Below are 13,951 nucleotides of genomic sequence, written 5' to 3' on the forward strand. Positions count from 1 at the left end.
ACCGCAATGCAAGTCCGAATGCTTTATAGCTGAAATATCAGAAGAATTGTGTAACATGAAATACAACTACTGCAGTTTTAACAGTTCAACACAAGATTACTTTTTGAAGCAGTGGGATTTTTACTTTGACACTGAGTGGCACTAAGATTCTTTGAGTTAAGGAAAGGCTGTCTAACAATAGTTCTATGACTGATTGAGCTGCAGTTTGCCAAAAATCTTTAAGTGCAGGGCAGCCAGAAATATCCAGAGCTTGTGATCTAAACACATCTTTCTGACTCATTTTGGCTGAGAAGAAGGAAAAGCAAGCAAGCTTAAAAGACAATTCTAAGCAGAACAGAACCAAAAGCCATCAGGTTAACAAATTGAAGTGGAATCTGATCATTGTTTTTCAGACAATAGTATGGCATCATTGTGGAAATCAAGAGAAACAGAGACACAATTTAACATATGCTTGTGATTTGGACCTTTGATCTTCAGAATTTTGTTCCCTGTCTATAATTAGTGTTTTCTAACCATAAGATCTGTGTCAAACTACCTGCTTTTGTCTGTCTTATCGTCAGTGTGAGTATGTGTATGTAAGTGGGATTTTGAAAGAGGCCAAATTTAAGTTAGTCCGGAGTAGATTAATATTCCTTTCTTTTCTTTACCAGTTGTTAATGTTAATGTTTATGATAAATAGGTTTTTTTTGTAAATAACAAAACCTGGTATGAATTGCCTTTGTCCTGAATGGTGGGCAGTCAGGCAAATTGGTCATTTAGGTCATCTAAATGGAATTTTATACATTTAGGCAGCCGAGTTATACTGAGCATTTGAAGAGATAGTTGTGGTTGTTGGAGATCAGCTCTAGGATACTCTTCTGGAGTTCCTTAGAGTAATGTCCTATGCCCAACCATCTTCAGCAGGTTTAATGACTTTTGTTCCATTACAAAGATCAGAAGTGAGATGTTCATTGACAACTGCATAATATATAGCACCATTCATGGCAACCCAAATACTGAAGCAGTTTATATCCAATTGCAGCAAGACCAGAACAATGGCAAATATATTTGCACCACGCTGTGCGAGGCAATGACCATTTCCAACAAAAGTGAATTTAACCATTTGCCCTGGACATTGGCATTACAATTGCTGAATTCCCCACCATCAACACCCTGGATGTCAATCAGAAAATGAACAAGCCATAAAAATACTGTAGCTACAACAGCAGGTCAGAGGCGAGGTATTCTGCAGCAACTAACTCACCTGACCAGTCAAAGCTTGTACACCATCTATAAGGCATAAGTTGCGAGTGTGATGGAATACTCTCCACTTGCTTGGATTCATGTCGCTCCAACAACATTCAAAGCTTGAAAGGACAGCCCCACTTGATTGACACCCCATCCACAGACTTCAATATTCACTCCCTTCATAACAACGCAGTGTATGATGCACTGCGGAAATTCACCAAAGCCCCACTGATACCACCTTTTAGATCCATAATCTCTACTACCTGGAAGGACAAAGGCAGCAGAATAAAGTGAACATTGCCACCTGTAACTTTCCCCTCCATATCAAATACTATCCTGACCTGGAAACATAGAAAAGAGGAATAGGCAATTCGGGTCTGCTCTGCCATTTAATATGATCTTGGCTGATCATCCAAATCAGTATTCTGTACCTGCTTTCTCCTATACCCTCTGATCCCTTTAGCCCTAACAACAGTATCTATCTCTTTTTGGAATCATTCAACATTTTAGCTTCATATACTTACTGAGGCAGAAAATTTCATAGGCTCACCACTCTTTGGTTTAAGAAATTTCTCCTCATCTCATCCCGAAATGAGCTACCTTGCATCCTTAGACTGTGACTTGGAAATATTTTACTGTTCACTATTGCTAGGTCAAAAGCTTGGAATTCCTCCCTAATGACACCATGGATGTTCCTACAACCCAAGTCTGCAATATTTTAAGGCACCGTACCACCACCTACTACAGGGCAATCTGAGATGAGCAGTAAATGATCGCCCAGCCATTAAAGCCCAGATCACCTGAGTTCATTAAAAACAACACAGAAGATAGTTTGGCTTAGACTACACTATCTGTGCAGATTCCCAAGCCTCCATTTATAGAATTACTAAATTAGTAGTAAATACACATGTTTCCTTAGACTAAAGTCCCAGAAATGAGGGAGTCGCACAACTTTAAATTGCAACTCAGTAATCTTGACAAGCTCAACTGCACCACCAAAAGGTAGTCAGTGGCAATGCATCCAGACTGGCTGCTTAACTCAAAAAAAATTCTCAGGATGCGTGCCTCTTTTATGTGCATTGAGAAGTGATGTTGGGCCTTCTTCTTGAACCACTACAATGTGTGCATGGAACATGCCCTCGCTATCAGATACACTAGGATTCTGACCTAGCAAAGAAGGAACTGTGATTAATAATGTCAGAGTGGTGAATGATTCTGGAGCTCATGGCATTCCTGATAGCAACACCTACTGCCAACACCAACACCTCCCATGAAAATGAAGGTCCAAGGTTTGTGAGGTGCCACTGATTAACCATAGATGAGTTTCTGCCGTGCGTCCTGTGGATACCGCATGCCACATGTCACTCCAGTATTGGAGTGCGTGAATATTTAAGTTTGTGAGCAGACTGGTAATCAAATGGGCTGCCTATGAAAGAAGATTATTTAGGGCAAAAAATTAACAGAAAAAGTGCTCAAGGAATTTAAACCAGTTCCTCAGGACTGGAAATCAAAAATCTTTCAATGTCACTTTATTAAATTACTTCTATGATGAACATTTTAGAGATGGTGAATTGTTTCTATCAAAATCAATAGCTTCAGCTGATACTTGGAAGTACTGGATGCTCATTATCGATACTCCTTGGAGTTTAGAAGAATGAGAGATGACCTCGTTGAAAAGTATGTCCCATTTAAGATAGAAATGAGAAGGGATTTCTTCACTCAGAATGTTGTGAATCCGGGGAATTTTTTTTTAAACCACAGAGGCATATCAAGTTAAGTAGATTAAAGTCAGAGATAAATTTACAGGGAAAAGGCAGGAGAGTGAATTTGAGGTAGGTTTCCATTGAATAATGGAGCAGAGTCGATGGGCTGAACATCCTAATTCTGGTCCTATTTCTTATGCTCTTAAATAGGATTTACAAAGAAACAGAACAAGCATAGGGAGAAAGGAAATAATGTCTTGGGAAATACTTGGGTGAAGGACAGGAGATGGTTAATTGGTAGGAGACAAAAGAAAAGAGGAATCAAAAAAATAAATACATGAGAGTGCGTGAATTGCTCAAAAGAATGGCTACGAAAAGAAGCAGGACAATGAACTGGGGTGGCCAGCTTCCTGTGGCCTCTGTTTCCAATGTACAAGCTTCATGAGATTATGGCAGCTCCCCTATGTGGTAGATTGATGCCTGTCCTTAGTATTAGTTCCAGAAAAGGAACATGTCATGCAAGGGACATTAAAGTTGCATGCGTACTTAGTAATCTCAAAGGGATTGCAAAGTACAACAAGTAGGTCAGGCACAACAAAGAGGAAAACAAAGAGAACATTGGTGGAAAACCTTGATCACACTGCTAAGTTATATGTTGCAAAAGACGACAAGTTCCAAATTTTCCTGTTCACAATTATACATGGAGGTGGGGTGATGATAATGTGCGCAGGGAAATGGAATAAAGAGACACCCGCACCAATCAACCACACCGCCCCGTGGCCCAACATTTCAACTCCCCCTCCCACTCCCCGAGGACATGGAGGTCCTGGGCCTCCTTCACCGCCGCTCCCTCACCACCAGATGCCTGGAGGAAGAACGCCTCATCTTCCGCTTCAGAACACTTCAACCCCAGGGTGTCAACGTGGACTTCAACAGTTTCCTCATTTTCCCTTCCCCCACCTCACCCTAGTTCCAAACCTCCAGCTCAGCACTGTCCCCATGACTTGTCCTACCTGCCTATCTCTTTTTCCATCTATCCACTCCACCCTCTCCTCCCTGACCTATCACCTTCATCCCCTTCCCCACTCACCTATTGTACTCTATGCTACTTTCTCCCCACCCCCACCCTCCTCTAGCTTATCTCTCCACGCTTCAGGCTCTCTGCCTTTATTCCTGATGAAGGGCTTTTGCCCGAAACATCGATTTCGCTGCTCCTTGGATGCTGCCTGAACTGCTGTGCTCTTCCAGCACCACTAATCCAGTGTCCTGATGCAACCCAGTGAATGAATTTTAAAACAAAAAATGTGGATATAAGTTTGAAACATACCTTGTGAGATAATGCGGACATTGTGTGAATAAAGCATTACTGTTTTGATGATTTGGAATGTGAAAGGTGAGTTTCTCCAATGGGCTTTCTCCTGGTTTCCTGCACTTGGTGACAGCTGACTCTATGGATTGCTGAATCTGCAGCCGACACTTCTTCCAGCTCAAAGCTTCCACAGTGGCTCGAATTTCCCCATAGCTGTGAGTAGACCACCAATCTCCCGACTCATCCCTCCTCTCATCCAACACGCCATTTTTAATTTCTGCAGCAGCCCAGTAATAATCACGCTGTCCACATGAACCCTCTGTTTCAACCATGCATGTGTGGAGGCAACTGTCCAAGAATGAGATATTGTCTGTGAACTCAGCTAGTGATCTGAGACACAAAGATACCAACTCACTACACTTTCGTTCTGCTGATGTTCTTGGCTTCTCTTCAATAACTCTAGAGGAATCAGTCTCATCCCTGACAGGCCCACCCCAACTCACTTTACTGGCTTGGCTTTGTGCTGCTTTATCAGCAACTTCAGGTGAGGTAGGAATATCATTCAGTAAAGTCACAAAGGTATTGCTCTCATCTGTGTCAAATAGATCGCTGTCATCAAACAAGATGGCCTTTCTGTGATGCTTTGTCTTATCCAAAAATTTTACAGTGCTGGTATCAGGAAATATGTCACTTCCCTGAAGAATTCTTCCAGCTGCCTGTATGGGTTTACTGATGGAAGACTCAGTGTGTTCAGATATTAGATTTTCAGGCCTTTTTGCATCAGGAATAATTCGGACTGGTAGTGGCAGAAGAAATTGCAAGTTGTGGAATATGAAGTCCAGCCGCCTCCTTTGAAACTCCAGGAGGATTTGTACTTGACTTCTCTGTTGCTCCAGTGAAATGACATCCTGCTGAAAAGCAAATTAAACATAAAGATCAACATAAAACAGAGTTACTGGAGCACCTGCTGCAACCCATTGCATATGTTACAGCTTCAGACAAGGCAGGCTGCTCTCATTGCAATTGTACAAAAGAAAAAGCCCATTTGAGTATTCTGCAAATTTCCATAAGATCTCACATAACTTTCTAAACATCACTGAGTACAGACCCAAAGTCCTCAATCTTATATATCAAGCCCTTAATTTCCAGGATTATTCTTGTGAATCTCTTATGGACCCTAAGCTTAGCAACAACGACCTCAGTTCCTTCATACATATTGTTAATTTGGTAGTCCCAAGTCTACTAATCACTAGCTGCCATACTGACAATGACCCCATTATCCCCATTCTCTGCCTTCTGCCAGTCAGCTAATTCTTCATCCATGCCAATGATTAGCTCTAATACCAGAAACTCTTATCCTATTTAGCAGCCTCCTGTGCGGCATCTTGTCAAAGGCCACCTAGAAATCCAAATAGATCATATCCAATGGCCCTAAATTCGTTACCTCCTCAAAGAATTGTCAGACGTGACCGCCCCTTGATGAAGCCATGCTAACGAACCCCTATTTTTACCATGCACTTCTTGCCCTTCCTGACCAATCTCAAATGAGTAAGTGTCAGTTTGTACTTGACAGTGGGAGCAGTTACCTTGAACATGGAAAATAGATTGCTTGATGGTCCAGTAAAGTATTTGAAACCAAGCAGGCTCTCTGTGCATCCTGTGCTGCATTTGGGAACATCCTGCATCTTCACAATGGAGCTGCTCTTTGACAAATTCTCCAGGGTGTCTTTGGCAGGAACTGCATTTCCGACCAATTCCTCTTGAACTGGGCTTGCAGCCATTCTTATTCCTTTGGGTTATTAATTGAATAGTAGTAAAGAAGTTAATTTTTTGTCAAAAAAACACTTAATTTTAGAACAAGCTGTATTTTATCTAATTCAAAATACAATACTAATCTTTATAAAGATGGTCATGGATCAAGTAATAGCAGCTCAAATAGCAGCTGGTCAAAACTTTAAACTTGTTAAACTCAGTTGTTTGGAAAAACTAGTCCTTAAAAGTCAACATCTAAACACTGAGAGGTCACCAGCATGTTGCACTGCGGAGAAATAAGAGCAAAGGCTTGATGGATCAGCTTGTTATTTTCTGACTATCATTTTAGTATCTTTGTAATTACATCATATTAATGAAGGAACTTGGAAGGCACACAGCTGCCTGTAATTTGGGCAAAGTTAAAAGTCACACAACACCAGATTATGGTCCAACAGGTTTATTTGGAAGTACTAGCTTTCGGAGTGCTGCTCCTTATTCAGAGGTAGCTGTTAAGCACACTTTTAGTGGCAGTTATGTCGGTGCAGACTTGATGGGGTGAAGGACTTTTTCTGCGCTGTACAAATCAATAAAACCTTTATTTCATAATTTGCCGAAAATTTCCAAATTTAAAATGCCTGGCACAGGTAAAAGAATTTCATGGGTCATCATAAACAAGTAGACTGGAGAAATGTTCAGATGAAAGTAATTTGAATTTTTTGGTTCAGTTTTATGAATGCAAATGTCAGTTGTGAAGAACCCAGACTGGACGTGAGAAAGATTTTTCACTCACCTTCAGCAGGGAGAAGCTTATCCACTGGATAGCCACCTCCACTTCGCACCCAAAACTGCAGGTGAAGGATGCTCTGTCGAATGTCACACTTATTGAGGGCAAGCAGCGCACTGAGATCCTTCATATCGGTCCTTAAGTTTTCAGCTAGGCACAAAAGCTGTAGATAGCTGGCAACATTTGCCTGGGTTGAAAAAGCAGAAAATTTGAAGTGCTATACTGGGGTAAGGTCTTTACAACATCCTTATTCTAAAGGATAAATGGAATAAAACAATGTTGCATACCTTAAACCATTATCAGTCTCAGTCAGCTAGGAGATGATTGGTAATTCCCTGTCAATCATGCCTGGAGACCATGCTGCTGTCAGTGACTGGAGTTGGTTTTATTCACATTCTTTGTATTAGGTTACTATCCTCCACTCCTTACACTTACTGCAAAAATAATCCTACTTTTAAGGAAGACAGGGGTTTTACTTCAAGATGAGTTCTATTTGTTTCAGTTCATGGAGATTCTATTTCAATGGATTGTTTGTTGTGAGTCTTGTCACATTATTTTACAGCTTCTTTACACAAACTGCAGTTTAAGAGTATTTCATGGGTCCCATTTTTTGAGCTGGGAGCTTTCTGACACTTGGGTGACTGACTGAAGAGCCATGTGCCCATATGCCTGTACCCTGGCACTAGTCAGTCAATGCCTGCAGAAGATAGGGTAAAGTGGTAGATGGGGAATGTTGCAATACCCAGCATCAAGTAAAAGGATCATAGAATCATAAAACGTTTGTCCCATCAAAACTATGCCTGTTCTCTAAGAGCAGTTTAGTTAGTCCCAGTCCCTCAACTGTCCCAGTAACCCCATTTATCACATTTCTTTCTGAAAGGTACAATTAAGTAAACCTCCATCAAACTAAAAATAACAAATCAGTTAGCCTAACATCTGCCATTGGTCAAATGACGAATCCATTGTTAACGAAGTAGCAGCAGGACTCAAGAAAAGCACAAGAAAAACCATACTGGCTCAGTTTCATTAAATGAAAGAAAAACAGCGTTTGACAAATTTTATATTTCTTGAGGATCCAATCAATACTGCAATATGGATAAGGAGGAATCAATAGATGTAGATATCTGGATTTCCAAAGTGTGATGATGCTGTTCCTTTACCAAGGTTATGCTGTCCTTGCTTTTCTTTTTCAGAGAAGTTGGAAAAGCAGTGGTTCCGAAAGTCTAGGTTTGAAGGGGTTTAGGGTCAGTTTGATTACAGCCTACAGATACCACCTCAGGCAACAGGCTTTCAAGTTTTAAAACGACATTTGTACAATGAATGGCCAGTTCTCCCAGCTCAGTTTATCTTTGGTTTGGTTTGGTTTCAGCAGTCTGGCTGTTCATTGAAAGCTGTTAAGAGTTTTGAGGCTGCTGGTCAAACAAACAGCAACATGGAAGAAGGTGTTCCATGCTGAATCTCTCTGCCATCTTGCCTCTCTCTCTCTCTCTGACATCTCTCCTGTAAGACAGTGTATGATTTAACCTTTTTGCCAAGGGTTGTCTATGGGGATTGTTGCAAATACTTGGAACAGCATCATTAAGTTTGAATAATCTTTTGGATTTTTGGATAGATTAAGTTATTTTGTATTCTGTTCTCTTTTGCTTGTGTTTCGTTTGGTAAGCTTGCAAATATATTCTGTTTTGTTTAAAACTAAGTGATTGGGCCAGCTGCATCAGTTTTGGGATATCCACTCTACACCTGCTTAAAACAACTAGCAAAGTTAGGGTCTGGGCTACTACCTTAAAATGTTGCAAAGATAGACAGCAAGTTGTGAAGAGTCCACAAAAGATGGTAAGCATACAAAAAGTTGCCAGACAGAATAGGATATTTGAAAATGTGAGGTTATTCACTTTAGTAGGAAGAAAGTGTTTAAATTGAGAAAGATTACAGTTTGAGAGATAGAGGATTTGTGTTCTCTCGTACATGAATCATAATAATTTAGCTCACAGCTACAGAAAGTAGTTAGGATGCAAACAGAATGTTAGGATTATTATATGGGAGATGAAGTACAAAAGTTGGAATACCTGCTACAACCACACAGTACTGTACACAGTTTAGATCGTTTTTTTGAGGAGGGGTTGTCTAATGAGTAAAATTTGAGCAGGGTGGGTCTGTACTCGAAGCTTAGAAGATTGAGAGGTGATCTTATCGCATTAAAAAATTCTGAGGGGTTCAACAGGATAGATATATGTTGTTTTGACTATTTGTCAATGCTTCATGCACATTGACTGCCAGGTCTTGCTGCATTTCCTTTAGAATGGTACTCTTTATGCCATACAGCGTCTCCTAATTTTCATCATGAAACATATCACTTCATTTTTCCCTGCATTTTATTTCATCTGTCATGTGACAGACAGCCTGTGGCCTCTTGAAGTCTAGCATAATCTGCCTCACAGTTCACAGTGTCTCCAAGTTTCTTGTCATGAACATTTACCTCGTACCCTTCATCACCTGAGGTGCCACCAAAACACTTTAAAGCCAATTAATTACTTTCAAAGTGTATTTATTGTCATATTAGAAAATGGCACTCAAGTTGTGTATGGCTAGATCTCACAAACAGCAATGAATTGATAACAAGGTAATCTGTTTTGTTCGTTGGGAGATAGGTAATGGCCAAGGAAGTTTCTGAAGTCAATTCACTGAAGATCTTTCATTACAAACAAAATAAAACTCAAGAAGCTTACCAAGGATGGCACTTTGAAACAGATTTCTTCAAACCAGCACTCAAACATTAAACTGAAGTTAGGATCTAAGGATCAATAACAAACACAAGGGCTGACCATTCAATGTTTAAAAACTTACAAATACAATATTTCAGCAGCCTGAGGTGCATACACACAGCAGGGCACCAACCATAACACTGATGGGTACAGGTGGCATTTGATAGCAAATGGACCAGGTACATTCACCATAACATGACACTCAGAGACCAATCAAGATCACAGTTTTAGAAAATAAAACAACCTATTTTAGCATAACTACAAGATTGTAATTTGGTAGAACATAGGCAAACGCTTACAAACTTCCACAGAGACTCCCACACCTCAAGCTGAGAATATATTAGATGTTTTATGGGCTTTTTTCACTCTCTGATTACTCACCATTATATTAACCAGAGTTCAATATTAGTTTTAACACCGGCTCAGTACCAAAGTAAATTACAATTCCCCATGTCTCTGTTTCACATTAATCCTATATCATTTACATAATACAGGAATTTTAACATTCTCCTAACAGAGGGAGCCAAGATCTTAGTTTAATACCTTGTCCAAAAGAGGGCAAAAAAAATCCCTCATCATAGTTTCATAATGTCCACCTCTCAACCATCTAATAAAGCCCCTCACTAATTGGAGTACCTCTATCAAAACTTCCCTAAATCTTTTCTGTTGTAAATGAGCACTTGCCACTTTCTCTAATCTCTCCACTGAGCTAAAGACCTTCATCCCTGTTGCCATGACAGTGAATCTCTTATAAACCCTCTCCAAGATTGTGATATCCTCCCTGTTGTGGTATGACCAGAATTGGCCTTGATACTCTTGGAGGAGCCGAACCAATGATTTATAAAGAATTTAGCAACTTCCTACCTTTTGAATTTCATGCCTCAATTAATAAAATCAAAGATCGCACTACCTTAACATTTTTATATATTTTAAACTATATTTCATCTCAGTTTTGATGTTCAAAGATCTTCAAGTCCAAATGTGGAGAAAAAAACACAAAATAACCTTTCGGGTTCTAGTACAGGGATGTCAGTAACTAATGTGTATGTGAAGAGATGGGAGAATACAAAGTGATTAGTTGTTGCAGTCAGACAGACATCAAAATTATGCTACCATTGCCATCTGATTGTTAACCACCCAGTATGAGGAAATCAACTATCTCATCCAAGATTTAAATAGAATGCATCATTTATTAAAAACATTGATACTTACCAGTAGTGGTGAGTATAACTGGCCGCTTTGCTGTTGCCATGAAGGTCTTAATTGCACTTAGAAATCCAGCATCATCATCAAATATTACATCCACCTGTTTGAAAAAGGGAGAAGCAGCAACACGAGTGTCACTAGAAGTTATAAATGGTATAGAGTATGGCAACACATATAGAGGGTAGAAACTTGACATTGCAGAGTCTCACCCCAAGAAAAGACAGGTTCATTAGGAGATCCTAGCTTGTACTAGGGCACTCACATATACATGTACTTAAGAACACACGTATGTGTGTAGCCACATGTGTGCATGCACAGAATCAATACAGTGAAGGTGGAAGCTACTTACTCTATTGTGTCTGCAACAGCCCTCCAAATAATCAATTCACCTACATCCAGTTTCATTTAAACTAGGAATGTAAGCTTTCCTTCGTTGCATCCAACTTAGATGCATTAAAACAAAATCAGAGGATACAGTCTGAATGTATGCACGTATTCATTTGCATGGATTCAAAGCAGTGGATACCAGTAAATTATGGTGCTTTGCTTCAGGATATTTCCAAATGGTACAAGAGTTGAGAACAAGCCCTCTAAAGCTCAAAATTGAAAAAGGACAAACCAATGTGTACAGGGAAGCAGGAAAAGGTTATTCAACCACTCGTAGTCGACCTGTATTTTGATTAACTCACCTTGATTCTGAGATTTTAAATGGAATGTGCTCCTAACAAAGGAGATACAGTGACACCAATACAAATTGCCACCATGATCCATCTGCATACATACAGATGTATCTATAACACAGTTGCAATAAACAACCTGAATAGAGCAGTGATAAACAGCTTAGGTGCAAAATGTAATATTTTATAATGCATTCTGTAAGGCGATGAATACATGGTCAACTATACATTGTTGCTGTCCTGAAGTTTGATCAGGCTGCATTTCAAATATCATCATTTTTAACACTTGGTGGAAGCCCTTGTTACTGTTAAGTAGCCATCATGGCTAACACAGAACAGGCCTTTATGGATTTCATCAGGAATGAAGGGTTATTACTGCTAACTGGATTCCATGTAATAATAAAAAGCATCATAGTTATTTGCATATCATTTTATTATCATTTGTTTTATTCTTTTGTCAGTTATTAAGTCAACACAGATTAGCTGCAGTGTGAGTTAGTAAACATACCTCCTCAAAAAGGATGAGTGATGTGGCACTTTTTTTGCTGGATTCTTCAGAGCCAGTGTCCTTGCTTTCAGACAAGAGGGAGTCCCTAGTTACATCCATAATTTGAGGGGTGATCTTCTGGGCCTTACAATTCTTCTGTGGCTTGTCTAATATAACATAAGAAAAACTTCAACAATATTGTTAATTCTTAATTTAACCAACAGGTGTAGCTTGAGATTTGGTCATTTTCTTTTATGTACAATTCTCAAAGTCTATCCGCAGCCATCTCGCAGGTCAAGCAACAGTACTCAATTTGCAAGCTAGCTTTCAGTTAGAAATGTTCATCATTTTTACAAAGACAACTGCTTTTGTCTACATATATAGCACCTTTAAAGTAGAAATATATTTCAATGTGCTTCACAGGAATGTTTGCAACAACAATGTCCAAAACACCCAGAGAGGGTAAGGCAATTTGGCCACAGACGTTGGAAAGGGTGGGACTCTGGAATCCAATGGTACCAGATAAAAATTCTAATTGAGGTCACACATTCAGAAGACACTGAAAAGGGGCACAGGAAGGGAGTTTTATTCCTACCCTTCATCTCCTTATCTTCAAAATTTTCTGCTTCTTCAGTTTTGTTCTGTTTTGACAGACCTTTGAAGAAATTGGTTAAAGAATTTGGTGCTAGGTTCTTCTTTGAGATCTTTCCCTTTGGGGACTGGGGTGCCCTCCTGGGTGAAGAGACTACTTTTTTGGGTGAATGTGCTTTTTCTGTGGAAAGAAATCATTTGGAAATAAGTAGACCCATAAGTAGACCCAATGCAGTTGCAATTCATCTGAAGAATGGCAGAAGGTTACTTGCACACAGAAAATGTATATAGTTTCTCATTTCAACTTTGTTATGATATACTGTTATGAACTCAAGAAATTCTGGGTATACCACATCTGACAAAATATGACCTGGTTAGGTTCATATCTATTAGGTGTAACTATACAGGATCTGTAATTAAGGAGTCAATGGCATAGGTACAATGGGTTGAATCAAAGAACCTTAAAACTGCTTGCGAGCCAATAGAATGAGTAAACTGTCCTGAGGGGAGTGTTCACTGGTAATGCAATTCTTTTGCAGAGCGACAGAGTAATGCAGTAGAGGTGAAGGCCATTTAGCCCACTGCACCTGTGCTGGCTGCTCAAAAATGTTATTAATTAGTCCCACTTCCTTCCTCTTTTTCCAGAGCCCGACAATATTTTATTCCCTTCAAGTGTTTACCAGGTCCCTTCTGGAGTTAATAATGAATCTTTATAAGGAGCTCAAAGCATTCCAGATTATAACTTTGTTTAAATGTTATATAATTTGTATAAAATAGAGATCGTGTGGCCAGCAAAGGGTTATGTACTGTAAAGACCACGATTTTTATTTTTGCATTTTGATTGTGGACTGAAATGGGAAAAGGACATTTTTGAAAACCAAGGCTTGTGGAAAGTAGTACTGCATTACTTAAAAGCAAATTACCTGTCACTCATTGTAAATGCAATTCAGAATGTGGTTTTGTTCAAAACGTGGGGTTGGAAGCCCAAGTGTACACAATGAGAATTTGGTTGGAAATAAGTCACTGTTTGGGTCACATTCCAAGACCATTGTTGATGATAAAGGCTTTCTGCCTGTCAATAACTGTAACTGGTTCCTGGGTAGCTGAACAGTGGGGGGTGTGAACGTCTGGGGATGAAACCATCAGACCTCTGGAAAGGAAGGCGTTGTTCTTGGTCTACAGTAACAACACCTCGAGTCCAAAGACAGGCAATTTATTTCCCCTCATCAGTTGTTATGAACCATGGCATCTAACCAGTAACTCAGATAGTATGTGAACTAGTTGCGCTGAGTCTCCAGTGAGCAAGTGAAAGTACCAGGGGGAGGAAGATGGAGGAGGAGTAGCAAGTCCTGACAAGCCAAAAGGATCAGCTCAGCAAACCCTCTCGACAGGGATCACTAAACTGCCTTCCCAGTCTTTCCCTCTATCCATGTTTTGTGTGTGCATCTGTCTG

At 39.8% G+C, this 13,951-nt stretch overlaps 1 protein-coding gene across 5 annotated transcripts in view; it reads right to left on the reverse strand.

Annotated features, from left to right (window-relative positions):
- The window catches only part of atad5a (ATPase family AAA domain containing 5a), a 55,010-nt gene that overhangs the window by 5,316 nt on the left and 35,743 nt on the right, over window positions 1-13,951 (reverse strand). For 3 of the 5 annotated variants that reach the window (XM_043715120.2, XM_043715117.2, XM_088000757.1), the window contains 7 exons: window positions 12,503-12,679; window positions 11,929-12,074; window positions 10,750-10,843; window positions 9,502-9,566; window positions 6,782-6,962; window positions 5,826-6,028; window positions 4,258-5,150 (listed from right to left, as the gene is read on the reverse strand). In XM_043715120.2, the coding sequence (XP_043571055.1) occupies window positions 4,258-5,150; window positions 5,826-6,028; window positions 6,782-6,962; window positions 9,502-9,566; window positions 10,750-10,843; window positions 11,929-12,074; window positions 12,503-12,679 (1,759 nt within the window). The remainder of the gene's footprint in view (window positions 1-4,257; window positions 5,151-5,825; window positions 6,029-6,781; window positions 6,963-9,501; window positions 9,567-10,749; window positions 10,844-11,928; window positions 12,075-12,502; window positions 12,680-13,951) is intronic. The other 2 variants (XM_043715119.2, XM_043715121.2) reach the window with 2 other exon arrangements.

The sequence above is a fragment of the Chiloscyllium plagiosum genome, unplaced genomic scaffold, assembly GCF_037043375.1.
Source record: "Chiloscyllium plagiosum isolate Xiang-an unplaced genomic scaffold, Cpla_swu_hap1 HiC_scaffold_25, whole genome shotgun sequence".
NCBI classification, from domain to species: Eukaryota; Metazoa; Chordata; class Chondrichthyes; order Orectolobiformes; family Hemiscylliidae; genus Chiloscyllium; species Chiloscyllium plagiosum.